The 14,777-nt window shown below is 49.1% G+C and overlaps 1 protein-coding gene across 1 annotated transcript in view; it reads right to left on the reverse strand.

Moving 5' to 3' along the window:
- Positions 1-224: 224 nt before the first annotated feature.
- The window catches only part of SLC26A5 (solute carrier family 26 member 5), a 72,955-nt gene continuing 58,402 nt past the window's right edge, over positions 225-14,777 (reverse strand). The window contains exon 19 of the mRNA XM_044280164.1: positions 225-4,439. Coding sequence (XP_044136099.1) covers positions 4,264-4,439 — 176 coding nt within the window. The 3' untranslated portion in view covers positions 225-4,263. The remainder of the gene's footprint in view (positions 4,440-14,777) is intronic.

Raw genomic sequence — 14,777 nt, forward strand, 5'->3', positions numbered from 1 at the left:
CATTGGAAACACTACACATTCTATTCCAAATCAAAACATGAAGAAAAAGATATCAAATTTGTGTTGTTCCTCTAAGAAAATTGAAGAAAGGTGGATATTAGACTGTTCCAAAAAAATAGCAGTGTTTGTATTCTTCTTTACAAACTCAAATATTCACTATATAAACTGAAAAATGTTTGAAGATTTTGCTTTCCTTTGAATCACTTAACTAATATTTAGTTGTATAACCACTGTTTCTGAGAACTGCTGTACATCTGTGTTGCATGGAGTCAACCAACTTCTGGCACCTGTGAACAGGTATTCCAGCCCAGGATGATTGGACTACATTCTTTTCTATTTCTTGGTTTTGACTCAAAAACAGCATTTTTGAGGTCACCCGACAAGTTTTCTATTGGCTTAAGGTTCAGGGGATTGGGCTGTCCACTCCATAATGTCAATCTTGTTGGTCTGGAATCAAGATGTTGCACGTTTACAGTGATTGATCAGGTAAGTGATGTCTGACTGCTATTATTTTAAACACAACTGTAGTTACCATTAGCTTGTAGCTTCTAGCTACCCATTCCATGTGTAAGCCTGGGCCCAGCAGGGAGTACTGTTTGGAAATGGTGTTTCACCAAAATGATTAGGTTTGGGGTAGCAATAAAATAAAATACATGTTTTCAAGTGTTAATAAAATATACTTTTAGGTGATCAGTGTTGTGAACCTTTCATATGCCCTATTACAGAATTCTGAGTTAATAGAGGGGGTCCCCTGTTAACAATCTTCAGCTCTTGCCCAGAGTGGAGATAGGATGTGTCCTGTATTACTTAGGCAGCACATTGATTTGAATAGGAAGTTCTCCTGTGGTGGCACTACAGGGAAAATTATACCCCTTTTCTATGCCGCTCATTGATGTCATATTTGTCTTTTATTGTGTAGGTACTATAGGAGTATGTTCCATATTATCTGTTTTTTGAGGGGGGGTAGAGATGGGGGAGTATCATGGTGCACACACCCATGTAAAAAGATTTGTGTACATTGTGTGTTTAAGTTATTTTATATTCTCTATTGTGTTTTCTATAGAGGTATATTTGTCAGTCTATATAGTTGTATATTGGTCTGTTTATTGCACTGATTCATACATTCTGGCTGGTTTGATTTGTGATCAGCATATTGTCAAAGCACCGTTCTGACCAGTAGGGACTGTCCAAAGCAGACAGCCCCTTTAAAGAGTAACTAAACTTCTAAATTTTATTTTTTATTTTTTTTTAAATGTCCCTAATGCCCTAATAATTTTTATGTATTTTATTTATTGATTTTGTATTTTTACCAAAGATATTCCCCCCCAAAGCGCAGATTTCCTGCGCACTTTAAATTCACTATTCTCCACATCGCTGACTTCTCAGCAGGGTATGGAGTACGAACTGTGCACTGTATCAATGAGTACAGGCAGGAGCACACATTGCTGCTCCTACCTGTGTTCCCCCCAGAGGTTTACCAAATGCTGGCTGTGCACTAAGCTAAGAGCTTAGCGAAGCAGGCACCCGCTTTACTCAGCTAATCCTGGCATAGTACATGGTTACAGGGTTCCCATGTGCTATGCCAGCATTTAGTAAACCTCTGGGGGCACAGACAAATAGGAATGTGCGCTCCTGCCCGTACTCCCTGCACTGTGGCCCCATTCATAAACTGTGGACTCCGTACACCGCTGAGAAGTCAGTGATGTGGAGAATAGTGAATTGAAAGCGCGCAGGAAATCTGTGCTTTGGGGGGGGGGGGAATATCTCTAGTAAAAATACATTAGAAAAAGTATTATTACAGACATAAAAAAAAAAAAATCATTAAAAGTTTACTTACTCTTTAAAGAAACCCTCAAGTTCAGGGAAAAAAAAAAAAAACTTAAACATTAACTGAGGATACAGGGTGATCTCTTTTCTTCTTGTCCCAGGCTCCTGTTTTGTCACCCAAGATGGCAGCACTGCTTCTCAGGCTACCTGATGCATACTGTGTATCAGTAGTCCAAGAATTTTCCTGCTCTTACAGCTCTGCTCTGCAAACATAATCAGGAAGTGTCTTCAACTATCAAATGCACAGTATGCATCATGTAGCCTGAGAAGCAGTGCAGCCATCTTGGATGGTAGAAGAGAAGCAAGCCCCTAATCGGTGGAGCCACAGATGAAAAATAGGTCATTATAAGTGTTCTGTGTTCCTTAGTTAATGTGATTTTTTTTTTCTTAAACCAGAGGGACGCTTTAATGTATCTCCTGAATTACTGCATAGGTAAAATTGAGAATAATCTAGAAAATTATTTCTGATTGGCTTATGAACATTCATTATAAATTTGCAATTGAATTTAATACAAGATTGCATCACTTATGTATAGGGTAAGTAAACAGAAGTATATATATATTTTTTTTTTATGCGCTCGCTGCTTAACTCCACAGTATGAAGCTACACTGTAAGCAAACACCGATCGCAGCCCAGTAGCGTCTGTCCACCCACCACGCCAAGAAAGGACATGTCCCTTCTTGGCACAGTGGCAGCTTTAACCCCTTAGTGACCACCCATACGTGTTTTTACTGACGTAAACAAAGGGGGTCTTAGCTAAACAGCTTGCTTTAATCAATCATTACATGTACTTAAAATTGTGCATTAAAAACTATAACTTGCCCTGCAAAAAATAAGACCTCATACAAGTAAAATGTGCTTGGTCACTAAGGGGTTAAACTGCCGACCCGCAAACTGTAGTGCTGACTCCCCCTGTAAATGGCAGGAGGCTGACACCATGCGGCTGAAGCTGGAATTTTGACGTGAGAAAATTCCAACGCCAAATTCCTCCATGTGAACTGGCCCTAAATGTGTTGAGTCACAGCATGGATAAGGCAGGTTTTCTGAACTACCCTCTATACAGTAACAGTCACGTGTCTAATGATATAATTCCAGCCTCCTTGTAGATTCCTGTGTCACCTACCGAGTTAAAGTGATCATGTGCTCTGAGACATACAACACTGATTCAAAAAACCAAGGTACCTATAACAGCTTGAAGACTAGAATACAATTATACAAGATAAGACTTTTATATAATATTCTAATGTTTTTCTACTTTGTTAAGAATAGGATAACTATAAAAGCCCGCACTAATTAAAGTAGCACTTGCACAAAAACATATATTCTCCCACCTGTTAAAAAGGTACATTATGTAATCTGTAGTCAAAGTAATCTTCGGATCAGTGACTGCATTTGCGAGTTATCCACTTCCTTCTGATCCTCAGCTGTGTCATGTGACCAGCACTCTGATCTCCAACTGACAGGACAGGAAGTCAGGAACTTCTCTATTCTTTCCTATGAGACTGACATTGAGGCTCTCATAGGAATACATAGAGAAACTGACTCCCTGTCCACACATAAGATGCCATGTTATTTGGAGAGCCAGATTGTTGGTCACATGACAGAGCTGAGAATCAGAAGGGAGGTTATAATTCACAAATACAGTCACTGGTAAGAAGATTACATCGTGTACCTTTCTAACAGGTCCGAAAATAAAAAAAATTGCGGGCGTGCTTCTTTAATAAAACACTTATGAGATGACATTTTACAATCTTCTGTTCACAGCATAGCATGCTGCTCTAATTTATCTATTAAATAGATGCCATAAACCTGATGAACCCATTATAAGGTAACAGAATCAGTCAGGATGTTAACCAAATTGACCTGAAGAAATCCAGCCGGTATAAACAGATGCCATGATGCTAGTGTGAACGGAGGCTTAGGTAATACCATTAATAAAAACAATTACCCTGTCTAGAAAACAACGAGGTGGAATTTGACATCCAGCAGTAATTAAGCACCTCATCTCAGATAATTCAATATCCGATTCCTTTATACTGGTCCCAGCTACTGTTTTATCTAAAGGCAGCTCTTGTGGATAAAAGGTATTTATGCCATTTAGAGGTTTGAGTTTCTCCCTCTCCCCTTTATAGCTATAAAGCAAGAAAAAAGGCTATTTCCACACCTAACATGAAAGCCTATGCACTGATTAAAGCATTTACAATAAATTCTCCAGACTCAGATTACCTAATCTCTCACAATTATTCAATGTATGTTTCATTGCGCATAAGCCTAAAGAGGATAGGCTGAAAGCACTGTAACAAACAAAGGGAGGTCTCTGTATGTGTAGGAAAATGCAGGGTTTTGTTCTATCTCAATGCTGCGTGTGTAGATCGAAATCAGAGGCAACATCTGAAAAGAGTTATTGCACCATTCTCCTTTGGTGAAAGGAAAGATCAGATCTGGCTTGGTGTATCTGAGCTGAGGACCTGCTCTTCAGAAGAGGCAAGAGCCAATGAGGATGCTAGAAATCTGCAGTGGATCACAGCATCATGAATACTGTGGAACAGGATATTTCTTCTTATAGACTTGTCAAAGAAATTCAGCTTGCTCAAGTCTTCTACAACCAGTCCTGTGACAAAAGCAGAAATGCATAAGTATATTTTCAAGTTAAAGACCACCACAACATATTCATGTTTTTTACACTTTATGCACATAAATCTAAGGCTACTTTCACACTGGCATTTTGGCTTTCCGTTTGTGAGATTTGTTCAGGGCTCTCACAGGCGGTCCAAAACAGATCAGGTTTTTCCCCTCACCCATGACGGCACCCATGAGACCAGGGACCTCCCATCTGGGACAGGAAACCAGAGCAGATAAAAAGGTTCACATCCCCACCAAGCACCAGTTGAGGTTTCCTGTCCTCCGGATAGGAAGTCCCTGGGAAGCTCTTAAGGATGGTTCTCACCGGCAGCTGGGGGGAGGCCCAGGTTCTGATCCGGTCGGTGGCCTCCCTCCGGTGGCTGAACGCTCTCGGTGGCTACTACCTCCAGTCTGTATTCTCCCCTGCATTCCGGCGCGGATCCCGAGGGAGCCGCTGTGGCCGTGTTCAGACGGCTTCCCTCTTGCTGTTCGGCGTCTTTGCCCGGCTTTCTGTTGGCGTCAGGGTGCGCTTCCGACGCGGCTGGGCTTAACCCGGAAGTAGGGAAGAAGCGCCAGAATTGCCTAGGCGCATCTTTTAAAATATAAATGTGGCTGCGGGGAGAATCCAGCCAGCTGAAGAGGCTCGTTTTCCCTGCAAAGATGTCTGAGCCGGTAGATGGACGCGCCGAACCCCTGGATCCCTCGAGGCCTGCTAGTCCGGTACCAGTCCTGAGGAGTGCGGACAAAGATCGGTGGTGAGATGGATCTTGTTCTTTATTAATGGGGTGTTGTTTGCTTGACTTGTTTAGGTTGCAAAGACCCGCCCAAAAAGCGACTTCAAAAACGAAACATAAGGAGTGTGCGGGATGTTAAGTGGCCCTGGCATCCTCTTATTCTAAACCGTTATCAATACACGGGGTGCATAAGTTGGTGGCGGAGGAATCTCAAAGCCTGTCAAAAAACATGAGGTCCTTAATAAGATCTGAGGTCAGGGCCTCTTTAAAGTCATTGAGTAAAAGCCGCCATAGGTCACCAGAGAAGTCCCCGGATGTTAGGGATTCTGAGATAGACCGCTCCGACGTAGAGGAAAGAGAAGCTGGCCAGTTATTTTCTAATGACGCTACATCGTCAGAAGACGAGAAAGCAGGGGGTTCATTTTTTTCGCCCGAAGACACCCAAAACCTTCTTAAAGCTGTCAGAGCAACCATGCAACTGGAAGATGTGAAACAGGCTAAGTCTACAGCAGATATAGCTTTTTAGGGGTTAGGCCCCAGGAAGCATAGGATTTTCACCATTCACGAAAATGTCCAAGCATTAATTAGGAAGGAATGGAAAAATCCTGATAGGAATTTTTTTTATCCCAAACTCCGTTAAAAGTAAATATCCCTTTGATGAGAAAATAGCAGCTATTTGGGACAAGGCCCCTACAGTAGACGCTCCGGTTGCAAAGATCGCCAAGAAGTCTGCTCTACTGTTTAATGACCTGGGTAGCCTGTCTGACCCTTTAGACAAGAAAACGAGATTTTTGTATAACTTACCAGTAAAATCTCTTTCTCGCTCTTTCCTTGGGGGATACAGAAGACCTTGGGTATAGCTCATCTCCATAGGAGGCGTGACACTAAGTGAAAACTGTTAAGCCCCTCCTCCACAGCTATACCCTCAGCCTGGAGAGAGAGACTGCCAGTTGCGTGTCCAAGCAGTGAGAAAAGGCAAAGTCCAACAAGGAACCAACAAGCCAACTACCCAACGGGTAACAAAAACTTGGAAAACGTACAGAGAAAAAACAATGAATGGGTGGGTGCTGTGTCCCCCAAGGAAAGAGCGAGAAAGAGATTTTACTGGTAAGTTATACAAAAATCTCGTTTTCTCGCCCAGTTTCCTTGGGGGACACAGAAGACCTTGGGACGTTCAAAAGCAGTCCAAAAGGGGGAGGGACCACAGCACCAAGGTGAAGCACCCGAAAGGCATCAATGAACCGCCGCCTGTAAACCCAGGCGGGGTAAGGCAGCATCTGCCAAAGTCAGAGTATGCACCCTGTAGAACTCAGTAAGGCGTGCAAGGCAGACCTGTGGCCGCCGTGCCCAAATGCACGGCCGAAGCCCAATGCCTCCGGCCCAGGTGGCACCGACCGCTCTGGTGAAAGGAACGGTGACACCAAAGACAGAATCCTGCCCTTGGTGCGGTAACCTCAGCAATAGCCAATCTGATCAAGCGGAGGAAAACCACCCTGGAGTCTGTCAACCCTATGCACAGCCCTCCTGGAAACCCAAGAGGCCGAACGACTGCAAGAGTCGGAGATCTCCAAGTAAAAACGGCAAGGCCCAAACAACGTCCAAATAGGTGAGGTGTTGAAGCGAAAGGCAAACACCACCTTCAGAAGGAAGGAAGGAAGGAAGAAACGGGATGCAGAACAGCCCTGTCCTGGAAAAGACAAAGCTCGTAACAAAAAAAGGGGCCATTCCGGCACCCGTCAGAGACACGACTGATACGGAACACAACCGTACAGGACAGAAGGGGTAGAGAGAACTCCTGTAACGGCTCCAAGGACAAGATTGGAGCGCCGAGAGTACAGTACAGAGGAACCAAAGAGCCACTCCGAGGAAGAAGGTCTGGACATGCCCCGAGGGCCGGGGAACGCTGGAAGAGGAAGGACAGCGCCGACACTTGACACTTCAAGCAAAGGAGTCCCAGTCCCAGGTCCAGGCCGGACTGGAGAAAGACAGAACCATGGGGGGGAGAAGGGCAGAGTGGGGAATGCCCAGCTACCCACCGACACCCAGACAAAAAACCCTAAGTCCAACGACAGATCCTGGACGAAACACAGCCAGGAGCGAACAGTAGCGAGCCCGCTGGAGTCACCTGGGCAAGCGGATAAAAACCCAATGTGACCAGGCGCAGACCAGTAACACGGGCAGAAGGGTCGGCAAAAACTGGTCCCGTCGGCCTCCGAGCAACGTTGTCCCGTATCCACCCGGAGTGGGGGAGCAGAAGGACAGACGGAAGGGAACCGAAGGGTCCGCCCAGCATCCGCCAGATGCCAGGACAAGACAGGACAATCTGGACCGAAGGGCAGTCCCCCCAAGTTACCAAGAAGGTAAGTCTACAGCAGGACCATAGCCTAGAATGGAAAACGCAATCTGCACCCAGCGGGAGGACAGAACGCGGTAGACCCAGCAAGAGGCACACAGCAAATACAGCCAGTGTGAACAAGGGAGACAGTACGAGACCAAAGGAACACCGGAACCATCCACATGAACAACCATGCTCCCCCCAGAGGGGAGGACAGTGAAGGAACAGCCTCTGAAGCCTGGCCGGGCAGAAGCCACATCGGCGTGATCTGTACCGAACGGGGAGCCAAACAGAGCCGGCGAGACAAGGTAGTCGAGACAGAGGCCGGCATCACACCCCCCAACCGAAAGGAGGAGTGGGCAGCAGGGAAGTCATAGGACAGCCCAAAAGCAGAACCCTGCTACACTGTGAGACGCCAGGTTCACCGCCTCGCAGAAGGCAAATACCCTGAAGAACCCAAGGTGGAAGTCCTCCGGACCTGGGTAATAGAGCATCCAAGAGAAGTTGGGTGATCTACCCGAGAAGAGTGGCCCGAACCTGGTAGCAGATCAGACCGAAGCGTAGAGGGCGCCAAGAGGAAGGACTCATACCACACTGCATCCGAAGAGGAGGAAATGGTAATAGGCGAAGGAACCATAGTCCCGCCAGAGCCAACGAAGAATCCGAGGGGCGCTGCAGACAACAGCACGCATCTAGGAACCACGAACACTTCCCGGGAGGAAGGGCCAACGAAATGAATGAGTACCACCCAGCTCGGTGCAGTAGAGAGCACAGAGCCCTCCGGGTCAGGTGGACAGAACGATCTCTGTAGAGACGAGTGCAAGGCTTGCGGCAAGTAACCCAAGAGAACAAAGGGATGTCGCAGGAAGGAGGGGAAGCATACGTACGAGCAGCCCCGTAAGCAGTGAGAAGGCCAACCCACCTACGGGAGGAGAAGGCAGAAACGGCCCAAACAACGCACAAGAACGGCCGCTCCCTGCAAAAAAGACACTCAGAGAAGAGGGCCAGCCACAGAGTGCCCCAGCATCTATGGAAGTGCAAAGTGCAACCTGAAAGGGAGTTATGCATAAGCCTAGCATGGCACGCGATGGAACGTAAGCAGTCCGCCCCGAAAGAGGGGAAATGTACCTGGCAAACTGCAGTCGGCAAGAATGCAAAGGCCCACCCCAAAAGGGGGTGACGCCTAAGGCCGTACCTACTCCAGAGACATAGGACATACCATACAATCCTGCAGGAGCGCAGGAGGTCCACCTAGTGAAAGGGGGACATGCACAGGGTTATCCTAGCATTAAGAGAGCGTGCAATAATTCCCCCAACACCGAACTTTGTGAGAGTGCAACCACTCCGCCAATGAAGGGGACATGTACAAGTCCAGCACAGCACGTACAAGGACAGCCGTGAATCTCATGAGCGTGCAAAGGTCCGCCCATGGAATGAGGGGTGGTCACACACAAGGCCAGCACCGAATCCAATGGGAGTGCAAGCGTTCCACCCATGTACGGCGCTGGTGCGATGTGTAAACATGACGCCCGCTTGCACGTGCAGCGGGCGTCATGCACATGGCCAGCATCTCATCCAGGGAGAGTGAGAGCACCCTGCCATGTACGGGAGTCATGCACATAACCAGCAACGTACTGGCGAGAGACAAACACAGTCAGTGAGAATGTGTGTATGTCGCCTGAGGAAGGGAGGCATGCCCATGGCCGGCAGCGAATGCGAATCCAGTGAGAGTGCGTACACCGCCCACGGAAGAGGGGCCATGCACATGGCTGACAGCGGATCCAGCGAGAGTGCAAGCACCCCGCCATGGAAGGGGTTCATGCACATGGCCAGCAACGCACCGGCGAGAGAACAACCACAGACAGAGGGAGTGTATGCATGCCGCCTGAGGGAAGGAGGCGTGCCCAAGGCCGGCAGCGAATCCAATGAGAGTGCAGCATACCACCTATGGAAGGGGGTCATGCCTATGGCCAGCCGCAAATCCAGTGAAAGTGCAGCGTTCCGCCTATGGAAGCGTGTCGTGCACCTGGCCAGTACCGCATCCGGTGAGAGTGCAGATTTCCGCCTAATAAAAGGGGGACATGCACATGATCGGCAACAAATCCAGTGAGAGTATAGCGTTCCGCCAATGGAAGGGGGTCACGCACATGGTCGACCGCGAATCCAGCGAGAGTGCTGCGTTCCGCCAATGGAAGGGGAACGTGCACATGGCCAGTACCGTATCCGGTGAGGGTGCAGTATTCCGCCTATGGAAGTTGGTCACGCACACGGCCGGCAGCGAATCCAGTGAGAGTGCTGCGTTCCGCCTATGGAAGGGGGACGTGCACATGGCCAGCACCGTATCCGGTGAGAGTGCAGTATTCCGCCTATGGAAGGGGGTCACGCACACGGCTGGCAGCGAATCCAGTGAGAGTGCAGCGTTCCGCCTATGGAAGGGGGACGTGCACATGGCCAGCACCGTATCCGGTGAGAGTGCAGTATTCCGCCTATGGAAGGGGGTCACGCACACGGCTGGCAGCGAATCCAGTGAGAGTGCAGCGTTCCGCCTATGGAAGGGGGTCGTGCACATGGCCAGCACCGCGCCTAAGAAGGTCATACACAGGGCCAGCCCGCAGCCAGGGAGAGTGCAGTATCCCGCCTGGGAGGGGGGGGTCATGCCCATGGCAGGCACCATACCTGGAGAGGGTGACGAATGCTGCCTACAGAACTGACCGCATGCACTTGGCCCGCGCTGCATCCCGGGAGAGGGCAAGAAACCGCCTAAAAGGGGAAATGCACCTGGCAGCGACGCAGGCTGGGAGCGCGAAACCATGCTGCCTATGGAAGGGGGGCATGCAGACAGGCAGCACTACTGCGATGAGGCTGCAGCGTCCTGCGCAGCCCACAAGAATCTGTTAGACATCTGTTTATTCATTATTATTTCATATTTTTTTTTTTTTTTTTTTTTTTTTTTTTTTTTTTATTTAAAACAGCCTCTCTGAGGCTAAAGGGGAACCACCATATAGGGCACAGATTTTCTTGATGCAAGAGAAAAAAGGGGTGGCCAACCATACAGGCCCATTGGGAGCCGGCCTGCACCCAAAGGGTTAACAGGGAGCCGGCCTGGGGGCCGGCGCTGCGATCCACTGGGGGCGGAGGAAGCCCCAGGCGGGAAGAATTCGCGCCTGGAGAAGTACCCGCCCCCTCCAACAAAGGCCAGACTTTCGCGGCCTAGTAGGCCGTAAAGCCGGGGCCTAAATTTGTGCGGCGCCCGGCCGACCGGGGCCGCATAGTATTATATACCGCCGGGACTGAGGCGGAGCGGCGCATTAAACCGGCCGCGGGAGCCCACCCCGCAGGCCGGAAGAGTCGGGCCCAAATGGAGTGCCGGAATTGCGGCCCCGCAGGCCCGATGGCGGCCCAGCAGGTCATTGCGGCGCCCGGCCGCACCGGAATGTCCATGCCGGCCGGAGGCGAGGTCTGTCAGGAGCGGGCCCCAGGCCCTGAGCAACGCTCCGGTAAGGAGATGGGGGGACCCCGAGATCGGGTGCCCGCGTAGTATCATATACCGGCGGGACATCAAAAGATAAAGGGGGACAGCAGCTGCATGTCCTATGGGGCCAGGAGGGGGAGGGGGGGAGCAGGGAGCAGATTGCCGCCCTGCGGCACCCCAGGGGCCTCAGTGGAAGGGTTAAGGTTTGTCCAGGGATTCGAACTCATGACCTCTGCCATCAGAGGCAAGGCATTCACCATCACAGCTATGAAAGCTGTTCAGAGAGGCACAGTATGGGCCATGGGGGGGGGGGGGGTTAGGCCCGCAGGAGACCGGGTGGTGGTGGTGGTGGAAAGGGGGGGGTCGTAGGGCTGGAGAAGCCAATCTCTCACCATAGCCGTCTTCACCCTCGGTCCATTCCAGCAGGGTCGCCCCTTCAGCTACTGGCACCGTAGTGGCAGGACGCTGGAAGAGGGGCTTGGCGTGCGGGCGACCCTTGCGCTGGCGGGATACAGGGGAGCTGGGCTGCCCTGGTCCACCTTGCCTTCTGTGGGGGAGGCAGCAGTGCGGATGACCGGCACTGGCGCAGCTCGACCCCGGGAGAAACAGAGAGGTCTAGTGCGACTCTGTTGTCCCTGATGATCTGGAACAAAAAGAAAAGAAAAAAGTAAAAATCAAAATTTAAACAAGGAGAATCAGCCCTGCAGTAGCAGGGAGTGTCTTGCCTCCTTGGACACTAAGCAAAAACTGGCAGTCTCTCTCTCCAGGCTGAGGGTATAGCTGTGGAGGAGGGGCTTAACAGTTTTCACTTAGTGTCACGCCTCCTATGGAGATGAGCTATACCCAAGGTCTTCTGTGTCCCCCAAGGAAACTGGGCGAGAAAGCAGATTTTTATTTAAAGAAGGCGTGGGAATCATCCTCTACCTGTTTGAGACCTGCTGTCGCAGCATCATGGGTTTCTAGATCACTGCACATCTGGCTGGAACAGTTAGAACAGTATCTCAGTGAGAAAAAGCCAAGAGAAGAAGTTTTGGCCTCCCTTACTACCTTTTTTTTAAGGCCGCCAACTTTTTAGCAGATGCCTCCACAGACATGATTAGGTTTTCGGCCAGATCATCTGCCATGTCCAATGCGGCTAGGAGAGCCATCTGGCTGAAATCCTGGAAAGCGGATCATGGCTCAAATGCTAGACTGTGCTCCATCCCCTGTGAGGGTGACAGGATTTTTGGGTCGTCTCTTGACGACATACTTGAAAAAGCCTCAGACAAAAAGAAGGGCTTTCCGGTTTCCCAACGCCCCCCCTTTTTTCATAGATACCAGAATAAAAAACAAATGGGTAGACAGTACGACAGAAGGAAAAAGGATAGATTTCCTAAGAAATCCGGTGCTTTCCTTTTTAAGACCAAAGACCTAAGGATAAGCAATGACGCCGAATCCCAGGTAGGGGGAAGATTATCTCTTTTTCTCCCAGCCTGGAAAACGGTAACCAAAAATGGTTGGATCCTGGGAGGGATTGGAGAAGGGTTCCGGCTAGAGTTTCTGACCCGTCCCCGGGATTCATTCATTCAGACAGACTGCCCCAAGGACCAAATCAAAAGACAGGCCTTAGCGTCAGAGGTGTTGCTTCTCCTACGGAAAGGGGTAGTTGTCCCGATTCCACAGGCAGAGAGGGGCAAGGGTTTTTACTCTCCCCTTTTTTTTGGTGAAAAAACCCAATGGCTCCTTCCGGGTAATCCTGAACTTGAAGAAACTAAACAAATTCCTCAAATACAAGAAGTTTCGCATGGAGACCATAAGATCAGCCATAGATCTCCTAACAAGAGATTGCTGGATGGCGACTCTGGACTTAGAGGACGCATATTACCATGTGCCAATTCATGTGTCCTCCCCCAAAATTTTAAGGACAGGGGTCTGGGTTCAGGGAGAGTGTCTACACCTGCAATACAAAGCCCTACCCTTTGGGGTTTCACAAGCCCCCAGAATCTTTACAAAAGTGATTGGGGAGGTGGCTTCCTTTCTAAGATTGTCAGGGGTTCCGTTGCTGCCATATCTAGACGACTTCCTGTTTATTTCCCAGACCAAAGAAAGGTTAATCCAAAACATCAGTGTTCCCTGCGCCCTGTTAAAGAACCTGGGCTGGAAAATAAATCGGAAAAAGTCTTGCCTGTCACCATCTCAGACTTGTGTGTTTTTAGGCATCCTATTAGATTCCCGGGTAGAAAAGACTTTCCTCCCGTCTGCCAAGATAATCTCCATCAGGGAACATGTTTGGGATCTTTTCAGGTCCTACCTCTGCTCGTTCAGAAGGGCAATGGCAGTACTGGGCCACCTGACAGCAACAATTCCGGCGGTCCCATATGCGCAGGACCATACAAGGAAGCTACAGTCATGCATCCTGCACCAATGGGGCGGCTGCAATCAGTCGTTAGACCGGTCTTTCCATTTATCCGTGGAAGCGAGGATGTCTCTTCTTTGGTGGACAGTGACAGAGAATCTTTCAGCAGGGGTACCCTGGTCTTTTCAGGATCCGATAACAATAACTACGGATGCCAGCCCATGGGGGTGGGGGGCTCACTCGGAGAACAAAGGTTGGCAAGGGAGGTGGGATTTGAATACCAGGAAAGCCACCTCAAACTTCAAAGATCTAAAGGCAGTGGAAATGACGTTAAAAGCGATAGTTCCGGACATATCCCACAAGAAAATAAGTCTATACTCGGACAACTTAACAACAGTTGCATACGTCAACCATCAAGGTGGAAACAAGGGTACCTTCTCTGGCAATACTCTGTCACCAGATTTTTCAGCTAGTAGAACAGAAACATCTATCTCTGTCGGCAGTCCACATAAAAGGGAAGGAGAACATAGTGGCCGATTTTCTGAGCCGCACCCAGCTAAAACAGGGAGATTGGTGCCTAAACCCAGAGGTATTCTCCCAGTTAATTCAAAAATTCGGCCTCCCCACGGTAGACCTATTTGCCTCCAGGAAGAACAAGAAAGTAGAGAGATTCTTTTCCCTAAATCGTTTGGACGATCTAACAGCCCTAGACGGATTGGCACAGGACTGGTCTCAGGAGGAGGGTTATGCCTTCCCTCCTTTTTCCCTAATTCCGCAGGTCCTAAAGAAAGTCCACAGGGAGAAAGCGATAATTACCCTAATTGCCCCAGTATGGCTGAAAAGGTCCTGGTACTCCTGCCTCCTAGACCTAGCGATAGCCCCCCCATGGATTCTACCTCCCCGGGAGGATCTATTGTATCAAGGCCCAATCCTGCATCCCAATCAATCCTGCATCCCAATCCAAAAATCTTGCACCTGGCAGTGTGGAGACTGATAGGGGGATTTGGTTAGGTCGGGGTCTGTCCCAATCAGTAGTGGCCACCATTCTGGGAAATAGGAAAGCTACTACAGCTAGGAAATATAACAAGATCTGGGAGGTCTTCTCCTCCTTCTTAGGGATCAATCCTGACCCCTTATCTCCCCCAAATGTCTTTAGGGTCCTAGACTTTTTACAAGCTGGCTTGGATAAGGGGCTTAGGGCTTCCACCCTGAGAGTGCATGTGGCAGCTTTAAGTTACTTTTTTGATATGCAGCTGGCCCTTCATCCTTGGGTAAAAAGATTTCTTTCAGCGGCCTCCAGGATCCACCCTTCGATAAGACCTTTGTCCCCTCCTTGGGATTTAAACACGGTCTTGATGGCCCTGTCACAGAAACCTTTTGAGCCTCTGTCAGAGATCCCCATAGATATTCTCTCCTTTAAGATGTCTTTTTTACTGGCCATTACTTCAGCT

The sequence above is a fragment of the Bufo gargarizans genome, chromosome 2, assembly GCF_014858855.1.
Source record: "Bufo gargarizans isolate SCDJY-AF-19 chromosome 2, ASM1485885v1, whole genome shotgun sequence".
In the NCBI taxonomy this organism is placed as follows: Eukaryota; Metazoa; Chordata; class Amphibia; order Anura; family Bufonidae; genus Bufo; species Bufo gargarizans.